We start from the raw sequence: 14,219 nt of genomic DNA, 5'->3' as shown, positions 1-14,219 counted from the left end.
GACACGACCGTGCATGGCTCCTTCCTTTCCTCTTTGCTGCGTTCACATGCATCATACACGCCGCGAAAGCGGGCCGTGGCTGTCGAATTAGAGCTCCTCGCGAAGGCATTGAACCACAGATCCATCACCCTTATGGCACTGAAGTGAAGGCCAACCTTTTCTTCGTCCCTTCGCAGCACGACTCTCAGAAACGACAGGTCTATTCACAAAGGAATGCGGTTGGACAAGCCATTACAGCGGTTTGCGTTACTTTGCGGAATCCGCGCGAATTCCGCGTGCGTGTCATGTTTGGCCGCAGCCTCACGGCACCTGCCGCACGTCGCCTGGCATGGACTTTCAGCCCATTATTTAGCTTAACTTCTCGACCAAGCGGCGCCTACTACAAAACCACGTTCTCCCTTAGGACTTGGCTCACCAAGTACTGCATACAACGCTTCTTGGAGGTCAAGTCGCTGATGAGCCTATCGGCTATTTCGGACCTGAGTCCAGCGCGCGTGCTCTCGGAAAACGCCGGCCTGGCATGGAATAAATGATCGCATACCGTTGTTCGAGCATTTTGCTCTGGAATATCTCGGAAAGGGACCTCACAGCCATATATCAACATAGAGCTCCAGTTTCTCAGCAAGATCTATATGGTATCGAACGAGGGGCGACTTTCTGAGGGCTAATCGGCAGGTGCCGCGAGGCTGCGGCCAAACATGACACGCACGCAGAATTCGCGCGGATTCCGCAAAGTAACGCAAACCGCTGTAAGAACAAGCATCGCATGCGTGCAATGTCCAATATGTAAGAAATAAAGAAAAAGGGAACGTAGGTGACCGAACAGGCTGTCGTGCAGACAGCGCTTGTAGATGGTTCGTCCGGTCCTCTAGTCAAGATGCGTTTGGGCCAAATCCACCGGAAAGGTGACTCGCCGGCAGTTCGCCCTTTGTCCGGAAGGGAGGTGTGAGATGACAGGTATGACAGGTAATCACGGTGAGCACAAGAGGTAACGGTGCATGCGATCACGGATGGTACAGGGGGTGCACGAAGGGTACGAGCGTGATCACCGGGAACACGACCTCACAAGCGATTATACTGTTTGACTTCAGGGCTTTATTGATTCGCGACCTTGAGCACCTTTGGCTGCGGCTGGTCGTCGTCGTCGTCGCTTTCGTCATCGTCATCGACGTATTGGACCTTCGATGAGAAGGGGTTCGGCAGCTCGTTGTCGCCCGCGCGCGAAGTGCGGTCACCGGCTGCAGGACAATGGTCAGCGACTCTCGTCAATGCGGCACCAAGATCGAAGACTCACCTCCCGGCTGGTAGTGAGCAGCGTAGCTCTCGCCGTTGTTCGGACGCATATCCTGCGCCCCGCCAGAGTCCATATCCAAGAGGCTCCGTGCACCCGACTTGGCGCGCATGAGCGGCGCGGCAGCGGCACCAGCACCGGCGGCAGCGGTCGTGGCACCCGCAGAGTGAGACGAAGCAGAGGGCGCCGTAGGGGCAGGAGCGGGTCCAGCATCTCCGTATGCCTCATACGTCGGCGAGTGCGACGGCTCGCCATACGCGTAAGCCTGGTCGTAGCCACCAGGCTGTTGTTGCTGGTCGAAGCCGCCGGCATAGGCGGAAGCGCTGCCGGGCTGATTCTGATAATAGTCCGGCCCCGCGTACGCTGCATATGGCTGCGCCTGGGGCTGGGCGTATTGAGCCCCGCCCTCAGTGCTACCATAATCGTACCCTCCAGCAGCGCCAGCGTTGTACGAGGATTGCCTGTTCCCAGCAGCAGCCATGCCCGCAGCACCCGCGCCAGCGACACCGGCGGCAGCGTACGGGTTGTCGTATCCATTTGAATAGTAGTTGTTGAAGTCCTGCATGTTGTAGGTCTCCGTGGGCATTGGCGGCTGGTTATATGTTCCGTGCGAGTGGTCCGAATACGGGTTCGAAGGCGGATAGGAGGACGACGCAGGGTAATCGTTGTCATCGTCATCGAAGCGCGGGGCGGTGGCCATAGCGGCCTCAGCGGCGGCCTTTTCGACCTCCTTGTCGAACTTCTTAGCGCGGCGTCGGCGAAGGAAGGCGGTGAGGAGGTAAACAACGATGACAGCACCGACCACAGCGACTGCGGTGAAGGTGCCGGCAACTGCGCCCTTGTTGTTCCAAAAGCTGGAAGGAGCATACAAGTGAGTCTAGGGCAATGCATATTGGGGGCATACATACCCTGTGTCCCCGTTCGAGCTGTCGCTGCTGGAGGTACTGCTGGGGGCGCTGCTCGTGACCGACGGACTCACACCCACGACGACAGTACTGGTGACCTGTCCCCCATCTGTATTTGTTGTAACAGCAAGGCTTGTCGTGGAAGAAGTCGACGTCTGGGAAGTACTGCTCGTAGTCTCCTGGGTCGAGGACGTAGAAGAGGTCGAAGTCGTACTTGAGGAAGTACTCGTAGGTGTAGTACTTGTTGAGGTTGTGGTAGAGGAAGAGGAAGTAGTCGAGGAGGTGGTTGATGTGGTGGTAGGAGTCGTGGAGGTGGTGGTGGGGGTGGTGGAGGTGCTAGTGGTGGACGTTGTCGTCGGAGTTGTCGCAGTCGTTTCCTCGCGAGTAGTTGTAGCCTCGCGAGTGGTCGTCTGCGCGGCCGTGGTCGACGTATCGGTCGCGTCCCCACCGCTGCAGTCCCCTTGAGTTCATTTCCCGGTTATCTCGCAAGTCCAATGCTCACCCAAAGATCGAGGATACTGCTAGGAACGCCACATCAGTAAGGCACCAAGCGGGCGGGGGCGGGGCTGCTCACAGTCCATATTCCACAAGTGCTAGGACTAGGAAGTAAGGAGCGTCGTGGAAGATGAATGCGGGGTCTGTTCACCGTCGCGGGTGAAAAGAAAGAGTGCAATCGGATTATGTAAAACGCAGCGCCACTGCGGAGGCAGCGTCGGCAGACCGTGACACGGGGTCCGGCAGGCGTCCAGTCCGGTCCCGCCCTGCGTCGGGTGCTGTAAAGACAGAGGGGGGCAGCAGCGCCTGAGGAACCTGAGCGCAAGGATGCTGGGAAAGAGCAACCGACAGCGAGCGGGGTTACGACGCTCGTCACGGCAGTTCGCCTCCCTTTCGGCATCATGGGGGCGCGCTGCGCACTGATGGCGCATCAGCCTCACAATGAAACGGCCCGGGCATTGCGGGGTGAAGGACGCCGCTTACATGTACTTCATGGACTGTAGTCGCTCGTCTATACCCAGCGCAGGTTTGTATGGCCTCCTTTTTAGCGCGAAACACGCCAGGTAAATATACTACGTAGTGGAAAAGGCGACTTGAATGCCAGTCACCACTGCGTCGAGAGTACGCTCTCAAGGGAGTGCATGGCTGGACACATTTATACCTCGGCCTTCATCAGGAGTCGTAATGGCCGCTACATGGTTCTCAGAACTGGATAAGTATTTACTCAAAGCCACGGATCCGCAAGGGCGCAGAACTGCTCAACTTGAAGCTCAGTCAAACAAAACTTGCAACCCAGTTTGGCGTTACGCAACTGGGGGGTCGACGGTTCTGCCCATATATCCCAAGATTCCTCGCCTTGTGAGAAGCGCAGATCCTCCAAAGTATGCGAATAGCAGGCAGCCAGAAAACGAACATAGCACGTGACCTGAACACGGTCCCGCCACCGCGTGGCATCAATCAATGATCACCGTTCACAGAACACGAGGCATCTTTGCATTGTCCCCCACCACGACCACCGAACGTGCCCTCACCATGGAGGGCAGCAACTTAGCGCCGTACTCCCGCTCAATAAGCGGCACCGCGCCCGGCGCGCTCGACCCGCGGCAGCCGCAGCGCCTCCTCCGCCACCCCGCGTCGCGCCTGCTGTTCGCGAGCTTCGACCCAAGGACGGCGTTCGCGACGCCGCCGGATATGTCAAAGTTGTCGCTGAAGGATGAGCTGAATCGGCCGAAGAGGGTGGTGGTGGAGGTGGGCCCGAATGGGAAGAGCAGTTGGCGGTTTGTGCCGAGGGCGAAGCGCGATGCGGGTGTGGTGGATGAGGGGCAGTGGCCGAGGGTTATCGATATTTGCGGGTGCGTGGGGTGTGCTATCTGGTGTGGAAGAGATTGGCTGACGTGAATTGCATACAGAGAACGCGTCCTGTGCACCGAGGAGCAATGGGAGATCTATAAGCTCGATCCCTTCTACGAATGCGTCGTGCACCCAGAAGGCACGCTCACCACCATCACCCCTGTCCCCCAATCCCCCACCGAAACGAAAGATGACGCGCTCTTTGGCAAGAAGCGCGTCTATGCAGAAGACTACTCGCGCCCCTCGAAGCGTTTCCGCGCTGGCGAGCCCGAACCATCGCCCATGGAGGATGACGCGGATGATGAACCTGCGCCTCCTCCCAAGCGCGCACGCTCGCGGTCTGTGACGCGCGATGCGAAGCGGCTAAGGCCAGGGTTGGAGAAGCTCAGGCGGCAGAAAGCGACGCAACAGCGACCAGACAACCAGCAGAACGAGGAGAACCTCCCCGAGGCCGCTGCCTCTGACCACGACGACGTCATGGAGGACTGGGTCCCGCCAAGCTACCACCCCAGCGATGCGACGAAGCGCGGTCGCGGGGACTCGGAGGCGCATACGCGAGAAGCGTCGCCCGAGGTTGCTGGGGAGGCGCACGACACCAGCGATCGCACGCACCGCACGTACGAGCGGACGAAACCCAGCAAACGTGCGCGGACAACGTCACCTACAGCGGCGAGGCGGAATGTGCAGTCGCAGCACTCGATGCGCGAGAAGATGAAGCGGGCGAAGTTGCAGGCGGAGGCGAAGGCGCGGGCTCAGCAAAGACACGCTGAATTTCTGCGGGGCGCGTTCGGTGACGCGGCGCCGGATGTGAAGTATGAGAACGGTGCGTAGCGTTGTAGTCGTCTTTTGCTGATGCTAACATACAGTAGGCTTCACGAATGGGTTCACCAACGATGCTGGTGCCACAAATGGCGTGCACCACGACGATGACCTACCTGATCTGGATGAAGAGGACGAGGACGAGGTGGACGAACTGTTGTCTGACGACCAGGACGATGAGGAAGCCGCGCGCCAGGCGGCAATTGAGGAGTCGCGTCGAAAGCTTGCAGAATTGGAGAAAGACCGCCCGCTATGGGAAGAGCAGGCACGGAAACGCGCACAGAGCGAGCAGGTGGAAGCCGAAAGGATACGGGTCACTGCGGCACAGCAGGAGACTGAGCGCAGACAGCAGGAGAAAGCGCGGCGGAGGCAAGAAGAGGCGAAGAGAAGGCAGGAGGAGGCAAAGCGAGAGGAGGAGAGGCGACAGAGGGAAGAGGAGCTGAGGCGTCAGGAGGAGGCTCGCCGCCAGCAGGACGCTGCCCGCCGTGCTCGCCAACGCCGCTTCGCATACGGTCCCTGGTCGACCGCGCGTGCCCTCGAGCGCTACCGCACTCTCGCCGACGAGTTTGACCGCACGAAGTGGACCGTGGAGACTTCGCCTTTGACCTTCGAGGACGTGCCGTGGCCGGTGCTGCACTCGCCTGCCTCTGGCTTCACTGTCGAGGACGTGGACTGGGCGTCCGTGGAGGCGTTCTTTACGGCGGTGCGCCCGAGTATGCGGTCGCAGGACTTCCGGACGTTCGTACAGAAGAGTCATCTGCGGTTCCATCCAGATCGGTGGCGGTCGAGGGGGTTGTTGAGGGCGGTGGTGGACGAAACGGAGAGGGAGTGTTTGGATGTGGGTGAGTGCATTCCTGACTTTACGGGGCATCGCAGGTGCTGACTCTGGTCACAGCTGCAAACACTGTCGCCCAGGCATTGACACCGATATGGAGCGAGTTGAAGGGCCGCTGATCAGTGCTCACGACGGTGTGGAGGATCAAAATCTATGTGCACGGAACAGGAGGATTTCAGGTTATCACGCAAGGAAAGCGTCCATATGTATTGTATCTATTCTCATCCCCCGCAAACGGAATGGAACTGCTAGCAGGCCAGCAGGCTCGGGCTCTACCTGTCAGTGGACTGTATGTTACTGCCGGGATGAACACAGTGGGGACACAGCAGGCGTCAGATGTCGTCGGGAACGCGTCAACGCGCCCATCTCGTGATCGTTGGTGTTGGCCGGCTGCGCGGGCCGATCTCCGCGCTCTAGCTTGGCACACAGGCCCAGTCAGTTCATTCTGTTCACCCCCTCGGTGGCGAATAATTCTGCTTTTCCTCAACGCTCACGCTGGATCCGGATATCACAATCGGAAGCTTCTCATCGAACTCCACGACGGCCATCGACTCACAGGCGCTCACGCGTCTCGGCCTCGCGCCACCAGCCAGGATCTGAGAGTGCTGCGCGGATTTCATTCGGCCCCGCTCTTGCGCCAGCGACGACGTAGCCGCGGGCTTGCCACTCCCCACCATGTCTGCCTCCCGGGCGTCTTCAGTACGCAGGGTGCGCTCAGAGAACGACGTGTCGAGCGCGGACGCGTCACCGGTTAGCTTCCTTCCTGCCGGCACAGCTATAGCATTGCACATAACGCCGCCGACGCCGCCTGCCTCGCCGCCTGCACCGCGCCGCGCCTCGAACGAGGATATTTCGGCCCTTTCAATACCTCAGCAAGCCCTCACGCGGCCTGAGAGGGTGCACGATTCCCCTCCCTCCTCGCCGCCAGCTGTGGCGCAGGGGAACGCAGGACCGGCAGCAAGGCCGCCCCGCCCATCGATCGCCACCTTCCGCCATGATCGCTCGCTATACACACGCGCGCGTGAGTTCTTTGGCTATGGCAGGGACGGCTCGCGCGAGCGACGCGCACTTGTCGGGCTCTACTGGCGCCTGATCTGGGGTCTCATACAGGTGCGTGCGGCTTGTGTGGCAGCAGTGTCCGTTCGCTAATAGAGCTGTTGAATTGATTAGATCACGGTTGTTATCATCTTGCTGGCTATCGCGGGGCACACGAAGAGTCCGAGCCCGTACAAGGACTCGAATGAGTGGGTGGCTTGCGATCGGCCGTTGGGAGCGTGGGCGGTGGTGTGGGCGGCGCGCGTCGTGTTCGCGTGTGGGATGCACTACTGGGGATGGACGCGGGATAAAGCACAGTGCGTGGTCCTGACTCCAAATGCAATGACTGTCATTGACGACCACCCTCTAGGCATCTTCGCGCCGATCAAGAAAGTCGACCTGACATGTCCCTCGCAACCTTCCAGCCGCCACTGGCCCATGAGCCGCGGTCCGCGCGCTTCCGGGCCCCTCCCCAGGCTTCCGCTTCTCAATCCTCCGCTTCTGCCGAGGCCCCGCCTCTGCCGAATACTCGGCTTTACGCTCGGTGAGTGAATCCCGAACCTCCCACTCTTTCGCCCTACAGTCGCTACCTCACAGCGCTCAGACACTCATGAGCTATATTGATTAACTGTGCTCCCACCAGGATGAACACCCTCGTCTCCCTCCTCACCCTGAGCTGGTTCCTCACCGCGCATATCCTCGAATACACCTCCGTCGACACCTGCCGACATGATGCGCCACACATCTGGTGGCTCATCTTCGGCATCCTCTGCATCATGTACCTCATGGTTTTGGAGGTGCTTGCACTTGGGTACGTTCAGTCTCATGTATCTTCTGGGTTCCCTCGTCGAGCGTTAGTCGACTGTGTGGCGAAGCTGCTTGCGCTTGTTTTCTCGTTCATGGCTGTTATGGCTTGTTCTTTCGCCTCTCAAACTTCCTCATCGCGAACATTCGTCTTGTGTGGTATTCTCACAGCATTGATCGGATGCTAACTATCGACTATAGCATGGTCGTATTCATAATTGCGCCCGTCCTCTTCGTACGTCTTTCCGCTTGCCTTGCATAAGTCGGCGCCCGCTAATTGAACAACAGCTCTTTTGGAACATCTTCCTCATCTGCCTCGGTCGACACCCAATGCAAGCCGGCGCGCCCCTCCGTCCGGCCATTGGAAAGTTGCCAAAGGATGCGGTCGACTGCATACCGCTGGTCATGTACATCCCGCCGCCGCCCGAAGAAAAGGCGCAGAAAGAGGAGTCCAAGGCAGAGGACGATGCGCAAGGGAAGAATGCGCAGTTGAAGGAAGAGACCGAAGGGCAGGCGTCGAGTCAAGCACCGGAGGTTCAGTACGAGTACCCGCCAAAGCCGAAGGAACCCAAGCAGCCCAAACGACACAAGTGGTTCAAGTTCCTGCGGCGAAAGCGCAATTCGGAAGGGAAGGATGGTGAAGATGGTGACATGGATGAGAAGGTCGGCGATGGGGAGAAGGGCGAAAGTGGGAGTGGAGCCTCGAAGCCACTGAAGTGGGAAGACCACTGGGACCTGGAGGGCTTCCCGAGCGTCGTGCTGGAGGGAAATCGGGCGGCGTGTGCGATCTGTTTGATGGACTTTGAGGAGCCGAAGTGGGTGGGTGGGGTACCGCAGGTGTCAGCTGAGGCACCGCCGGCAGCGACGACGAGCAGTGCGCCGACAGCGGCCGATGGGCCGGCAGAGGCGGAAGATGTGCGCATTCAGGTGGATCCCGCGACGTCGCAAGAGGCGCTGGAGCGACTACGACTCGAGGATGCGGGCGAGGGCGCGCAGCCGCTGAGGTTGCTTGCTTGTGGGCACGTGTTCCATGTGAGTCGATCTCCGTTCGCCACGATCGGCCTTGCTCATATATCTTTCAGCAAACATGCCTCGACCCATGGCTCATCGACGTCTCCGGTCGCTGTCCGGTCTGCCAGCGTCCTGTTGAGATACCAGAACCACCGCCAAAGAAGGAAAGGAGGCGAGGGAGGCGATAGGTGTGAGGCATCCTCATCATGACCTATTGTCACCCAAAACCTTCTCCCCCGCCCTTTGGCGCTCGATCATATGCACGGCCTCGTCATCGATGGCTTGTCCTCATTCTGTATTACCACCCCGCTCACTTCGCTAGATCTCCGGGTCTGTTCGGTGCTTGTTTATCGTGTTGCTTTCGTCGTTGTTTTCAGAGAGCCAGAATATCCTCGATTGCTCTATTTCTCCTTCCATCTCCGTCCACTCACTTCGCCGCAGGGATGTACGCCTACATATCTTGGCTCGATATAAGTACGATATGGTGTATTAGTATAGCTCTATCTATGTATGAAAGTCTGTGATAAGTCCGATGATTACTTGTTTGCTCGTCCGGTGCACTCTCGTACGTTCAGCCCGCCTTCTCTTGTCCACCTCTCGTCTTCAGTAGCGCCCCTAGTTCATCGCCCCACCTCTCCGCTCGCTGACCACGACCGGCATCTTGCCCTTCACCATGACGAAGAAACCCTGCAGACCGTCCTCCCACTCCTTGGGGTCCCACCCGTCGGCAAAGCGCAGGTCGAAGCGCCGCAGGGTGGCGCAAAGCAACATGCGCATCTCCATGTAGGCGAGCTGCTTGCCGACGCAGTTGGCGGGGCCGTGGGAGAAGGGGATGAAGGCGGCGCGGTTGAGGTTGTAGGCCTCGAGGGACTGTAAGGGAGTACGTTAACGAGGCGTGTATTTGCGAGAAGTGACGAGAGTACCTTCGTGAAGATCTCGGGCTCGAGCCGCACGCGGTCTTCTTCTGGGAGCCAGCGCTCGGGTACGAAGGAGTCAGGGAGGGGCGAGAAGTTGCGCCAGTCGCGGAAGACCGTGTACTGCGGGACGAAGGTCTGTGTGCCGGGAGGGACGTAGCTCCCGGCAACAACCTTCGCCTGCGTCTTGTCGCGCACCATACGGTGGCTACCTTCCGGTACGGGCGGGATCAGGCGCATCGCCTCGTTTCTGGATACATAGTAAGGTCAGCGAAAGCATTCGAAGGCACAGTCCATGACTGACATGACCGCATTAAGGTATGGCATCCCCGCCTGGCGTCTGTAGTCATACAAATCATCGCCTTGGTCGTCAATCTCGCGTTGCAGGCGTCGGTATGCGGTCGGATGGCTCATGAGGAAGTAGAAAATGACTGAGAGCGCCGTCGAGGTCGTATCAGAACCGGCGGTGACGGCGAGGACGCCTGAAGGGGTAAGTGAGTGAAACTGGTCTGTGGTGAGCAGTAGTTCAGGGTGCCCTTACCATCGGCAACAATCTCCGGGAAAGCAGGCTTTTCCTTCGACACCCCGCCCTCATCGGCCTGCTCAAACCGCCGTCAGATCTCTACGCTGTACAGAGGCTTGCGAACGACGTACAAGATGGTAGAAGATGTCTTCATACGGCGAGCCTTTGCGCACGCGCGCTGCGGCGACGCCTATGGCCCACATCCGGAACTCATGTACGCGGCTGGGGAGGAACCTGGCAAGCGTCCCGCAGATATCACCGAGCCAAGGTATGTGGGAGCGGAAGATGAGAGGTCTGTGTGGTGCTGGGTGAGGATTTCGTCCGACGAGCGGTGAGGACAGACTCACTTCTGAACCACATCTTGCAGGTGCAGCATGCCATCGACGTCGCCCTTCTGCATGGCTGCGGAGCCGCCTCCGTAGCTGATGAGCGGTAAGCAACCTCTCACCGAAAGGAAACAATCGAATCGCACGCAAGGTCGAACATAAAGTCCCAGCTACAAGATTCCCGTTCGTCAGTCAGTATCGCATGAAAACAGACCAACAAAACATACGCGAAGTACGCGATCTTCTCGCACAAGTTGAAAGGCTGTGCTGTGCCAGTGTACGATAGTGCGCTTGTCGTGCCCGCCAGCGTATCCACGAATTCCGTAACCCGCTTCCTGATAATTGGCTCGTACACCTTCAGCGCCGACGGCGTGAACGCGCGCTGCCACTTCTTGCGGCGTGTGGCGTGCTCCTTTTTGTTGTGGATGGCGACGAGGGTGCGATTTTCCTCCCGGCGGCCGACGCGCCCATCCCAGACTAGGAGAGACGTGAGGTCAGTAAAGGGTTGGATGGGTAGAGCGGGTCAAATAGAGCACGTAAGGGTGAAGTAAAGCACGTCGAATAGGATGGGAACTAGTAAGGAGGAAAGGACTTGCATGTTCCCTTGGGTAAGCCCGCGGAACCGAACAACGGTTCGACGGCATCCGCGGTAAAGAACGCAAGCTCGTTAGGACCTTTGCAGGAGGTAAGATCGATGTCCCCTCCAAACGAGCAAGTCGAGACGTACCGACGCGCACGACGTCCCCATACTTCTCATGCAGACGACGGTAGTGGAAGTGCTGTTTGCCACCAAGAGAGATCCACGCGCTGTAGAGCTTGCTGATTTTGCATAGGATGGGTCCTGGGTATTCGGCCAGTGGGTGGAAAGGCGATAGACGATAAAGGACGATGGAGCAGAGGAGCGTGCCGAGGTATGTAGTGAATGCAAAGAGTACGGAGATGAGTATCGACGAATGGGGGCGGAAGAGGGCGCTGAGGCCTGTAGGGACGAGCAGAAGGAGCGTGATAACGCTGGTTAGATCTTGCGGCTCGAAGCGGTTGAAGATGAGATGACAGGCCTGTCGGGGACGATGAGCAACAAGATGGGAGGATATAAATGAATGTTTACCAAACCGCCAAGCGCAGAGAAGGCGAAAGCATTCATGACAATCATCGCGAGCGATCAAGGTAGAGCACAATGAGGGAATATTTACAGTGAAGGGACGTTCGACAAGTCGAGCGCGATTCGTGTCGTCGCGGGCCCTCTTATACGACGCAGGTCAAGGTTTATATCGACGTGGTCGACGCCGCTTCTTCAAGGGCCCTAGTAACGCCGCAATCGCGTCTAGCGTCAGAGGGCCAGGGAGGGCCCGAGACATGTTCAACAATCATGCTCGGCGGCGGCGGCGCATGGGGCCTCACAAGGGACGTGGAGTTTGTCGGCAGGAGACCATCGCACTAGTGAGGTCGACCCGTCTAATGAGATCGCGTTGTACAGTGTGCGGTCGCGTCGTCGAGCTCGCGGCTTGTTACTATGTGCGTATCCTGAACGTCGGGGCAGGGCGAATGCGAAGGCGGGCGCCGCCGTTCGACGGAAAGTTCCTGCGACATACGCACCTGGAATGAATGTGGGGGGCGTGCCAACGCACAGGTACGTACGGCGCACGCGGCGGTTACATGTCGGCTGGATTGGATGAGGGTCGTTTATGTTGATACATGCGATAGAACAGTCCCAAAGACTCCCAGCAGTATCAGAAGGAATCCAGAGATAAAGTGCAAGCAAGGATTTCGACGTCCCGTGTATCCGAATCTTTCGAAGACAGATGAATCTTCGACATGGATACCACCACTCGTCAGAGTGCAGGGGCCATCAGCGGGAGACTTACCGAGCGAAGCTTCCTCGTCCAGAGGCTGTGGTCAGCCACTGATGTGTTCATCACCTTTGCGACAGTGAAGAGGTACAGTAGTCGCTACAGTGACCAAGGCTCAGTGAATGCTGGCGGCAAAGCGGGTCGGATTCTGCGCTATGTGAGTCACAGCCAAATGAGGACACAACCAGGTTGTGGTCTGCATTGAGACGTCCTTCCCGGGCTCAGCGGTCACGTTGAGGGGCTGTGGCCGGCGATTATGAGTGTGCGGACGAAGAGCAGGGGAGGTTCTGTAAGCTGCCGTCAACGTTGGTGTGGGAACGTGCAAAGTTGTGATCCGATCATCCCACTTCGGACTGAACATTGTACCCAAATCGGGAAGCACCTTTGTCCTCCCCCATTCGTGCACAACCTCCTGGGATCTGCCGTACATACGTCGGCGATAGGTTGCCTCGAGACCTGCACATTGCGTCTGCAAGGGGAAATAAGGGGCGCTTTTTGCTTCCGCACCATCACAAAGTTTATTCGTTCTGCGCGTAGCGAGGCACTCCCTGACGAAACTACGTCCACGAAGCATGAGGGTGCCCTCGCAAATGAATACACCACGCCCTACTTGGAGGGAATCTCGGGCCTGACCGACTCGCCGCTCTGTGTCCGAATCCCTGGGATCTTGACTTTTTGGGAAGCACCTTTATACGCGAAAGCGGATGGACAAGCCATGCGCAGGATACTTATACGATGGACCCGGGGTGGTCTGCTGCAGCGCTTCTGTCCTTGCTGTGCCCTGCCCCGCCGCTCCCATTACTGTGCATGAGTTAAGTGGCGCGACCTTTTGCGCCTCACCCCACGATGAAGCCCTCCATGGCACTGGCAGTCTGGTTGGTTGGGTTCGGTACGTCGTCGTCACTACCTTATCGTCTTGCATTGTCTTGACCTCCGGCCCTAGCTGTTCTTCTGTCCCTGTCCGCACCGCTGCCTGCCCGTGAGGAGCTGGTGGTCGAGCAACCCTTCAATGCCGCTGCCACCCGCCCCGGATTCGCTCCTCTAGCTACCATCGTGCCCATAGGGGAGGATACGACGTCCGACCGGCCTGACGTTGTCTACGAGCACTCGCCTCGCGCGAAGCTCAAGAACAACTCCCTCGCTCATGCCCGCGACGTGTGGAACGCCGTACGTAAATTATTCTCACCATCGAGAGTAATTCGGCTAACAATAATCTCACAGAGCGAACCGACCGCCATTGCTTCTTTCGTACACGACTAGCTTGGTACAGGGCTGCCAGCATCCATTCAGATGGACGCCGGCGTCCTCTGGAGCTTCTGCTCCCTGTACCATCCGAGCCCCCCGCCCTCCGTTCCGCCCTCACCGCCACCCCACCCGCCGCTCCACACCCATCGGCGGATCCCGACCTCCTAGAAGACAGTGTCACACACCCACGCATGCGCTGCACACACCCCTGCGCGCACTCCGTGTTGCACGCACCCCACTCACATTCGCTTTGTCGCCCTCGTCAGTCTCGCTCCCCTCGCGCTATCCTTCGCCTTCGTCTCATCTTGGATTTGTTGTCTCTTGTGCAGATTCTTCTGGATTTCGGATTCGCTTCGCTCTCTCGAACTCTTGGACTCGGATTCATGGAATGGGGACGATGGCCGTCGGCTCATACACCGACGCGCCCGTCCACTCACTTTGCCTACTTACAGCTTCACCTAATTCCGGCAAACGTCTGCCTTTGGACGAATTTGTAGCCTTAGATACGACTCCGACTCGGTGTATTTGCACAACCTAGTGCATGTACGCCTCGACCCATGTACGAACAGTTACAGTACCGACTGGCACTCCTTTGCTACGCACGCCTCCCTTTGCTCTGTATCGATGTAGAACGTCATACCCTCTACTCATCCGCTATGTATCTTGTATATACCACGGGTAGCAGGCCTCCGAATGCATCGAATGCATACCCACACGTAGAGTACATCGTGAATTGAACAGGATTTCACTGACATACTTTCCAAGTCACAAGCAAGATCAACCGTGACGTCACACAAACGCTCCGCCACTGGTGAT

General features: G+C 58.3%; 6 protein-coding genes across 6 annotated transcripts; 4 read left to right on the top strand and 2 right to left on the bottom strand.

Annotated features, from left to right (window-relative positions):
• Nucleotides 1–630: 630 nt before the first annotated feature.
• SCHCODRAFT_02634140 (uncharacterized protein) lies at nucleotides 631–3,038 on the bottom strand. Its single transcript, XM_003029268.2, has 5 exons — nucleotides 2,771–3,038; nucleotides 2,699–2,717; nucleotides 2,200–2,646; nucleotides 1,295–2,145; nucleotides 631–1,238 (listed from the first exon to the last, which is right to left on the bottom strand). The coding sequence occupies exons 1-5, from the start codon at nucleotides 2,775–2,777 to the stop codon at nucleotides 1,096–1,098; spliced, it is 1,467 nt and encodes a 488-aa protein (XP_003029314.2). The 5' UTR covers nucleotides 2,778–3,038; the 3' UTR covers nucleotides 631–1,095.
• Nucleotides 3,039–3,689: 651 nt separating this feature from the next.
• On the top strand, nucleotides 3,690–5,981 carry SCHCODRAFT_02634136 (uncharacterized protein). Its single transcript, XM_003029669.3, has 4 exons — nucleotides 3,690–4,043; nucleotides 4,101–4,864; nucleotides 4,911–5,702; nucleotides 5,756–5,981. Exons 1-4 carry the CDS (start codon nucleotides 3,724–3,726, stop codon nucleotides 5,812–5,814), a joined length of 1,935 nt encoding a protein of 644 aa, XP_003029715.2. The 5' UTR covers nucleotides 3,690–3,723; the 3' UTR covers nucleotides 5,815–5,981.
• Nucleotides 5,982–6,370: 389 nt separating this feature from the next.
• SCHCODRAFT_02585521 (uncharacterized protein) lies at nucleotides 6,371–8,733 on the top strand (the record flags this gene model as incomplete). Its single annotated transcript, XM_050343950.1, has 8 exons — nucleotides 6,371–6,805; nucleotides 6,866–7,047; nucleotides 7,101–7,274; nucleotides 7,374–7,541; nucleotides 7,706–7,769; nucleotides 7,823–8,449; nucleotides 8,486–8,566; nucleotides 8,617–8,733. 8 exons carry the CDS (start codon nucleotides 6,371–6,373, stop codon nucleotides 8,731–8,733), a joined length of 1,848 nt encoding a protein of 615 aa, XP_050198800.1.
• On the top strand, nucleotides 8,593–9,114 carry SCHCODRAFT_02364603 (uncharacterized protein). Its single transcript, XM_050342483.1, has one exon. It carries the CDS (start codon nucleotides 8,752–8,754, stop codon nucleotides 9,067–9,069), a length of 318 nt encoding a protein of 105 aa, XP_050198799.1. The 5' UTR covers nucleotides 8,593–8,751; the 3' UTR covers nucleotides 9,070–9,114.
• On the bottom strand, nucleotides 9,115–11,564 carry SCHCODRAFT_02364606 (cytochrome P450). Its single transcript, XM_050342484.1, has 11 exons — nucleotides 11,417–11,564; nucleotides 11,036–11,366; nucleotides 10,905–10,982; nucleotides 10,536–10,785; nucleotides 10,455–10,478; nucleotides 10,330–10,404; nucleotides 10,114–10,276; nucleotides 10,001–10,058; nucleotides 9,764–9,941; nucleotides 9,469–9,709; nucleotides 9,115–9,415 (listed from the first exon to the last, which is right to left on the bottom strand). The coding sequence occupies exons 1-11, from the start codon at nucleotides 11,459–11,461 to the stop codon at nucleotides 9,161–9,163; spliced, it is 1,698 nt and encodes a 565-aa protein (XP_050198798.1). The 5' UTR covers nucleotides 11,462–11,564; the 3' UTR covers nucleotides 9,115–9,160.
• Nucleotides 11,565–13,302: 1,738 nt separating this feature from the next.
• On the top strand, nucleotides 13,303–13,941 carry SCHCODRAFT_02510171 (uncharacterized protein; the record flags this gene model as incomplete). The annotated part of the gene is made up of 2 exons (XM_003029667.2): nucleotides 13,303–13,325; nucleotides 13,380–13,941. 2 exons carry the CDS (start codon nucleotides 13,303–13,305, stop codon nucleotides 13,939–13,941), a joined length of 585 nt encoding a protein of 194 aa, XP_003029713.1.
• Between the last annotated feature and the right edge of the window lie 278 nt (nucleotides 13,942–14,219).

This window comes from Schizophyllum commune (assembly GCF_000143185.2).
Source record: "Schizophyllum commune H4-8 unplaced genomic scaffold SCHCOscaffold_9, whole genome shotgun sequence".
NCBI classification, from domain to species: Eukaryota; Fungi; Basidiomycota; class Agaricomycetes; order Agaricales; family Schizophyllaceae; genus Schizophyllum; species Schizophyllum commune.
This window is presented reverse-complemented; position numbering and strand designations above follow the sequence as displayed.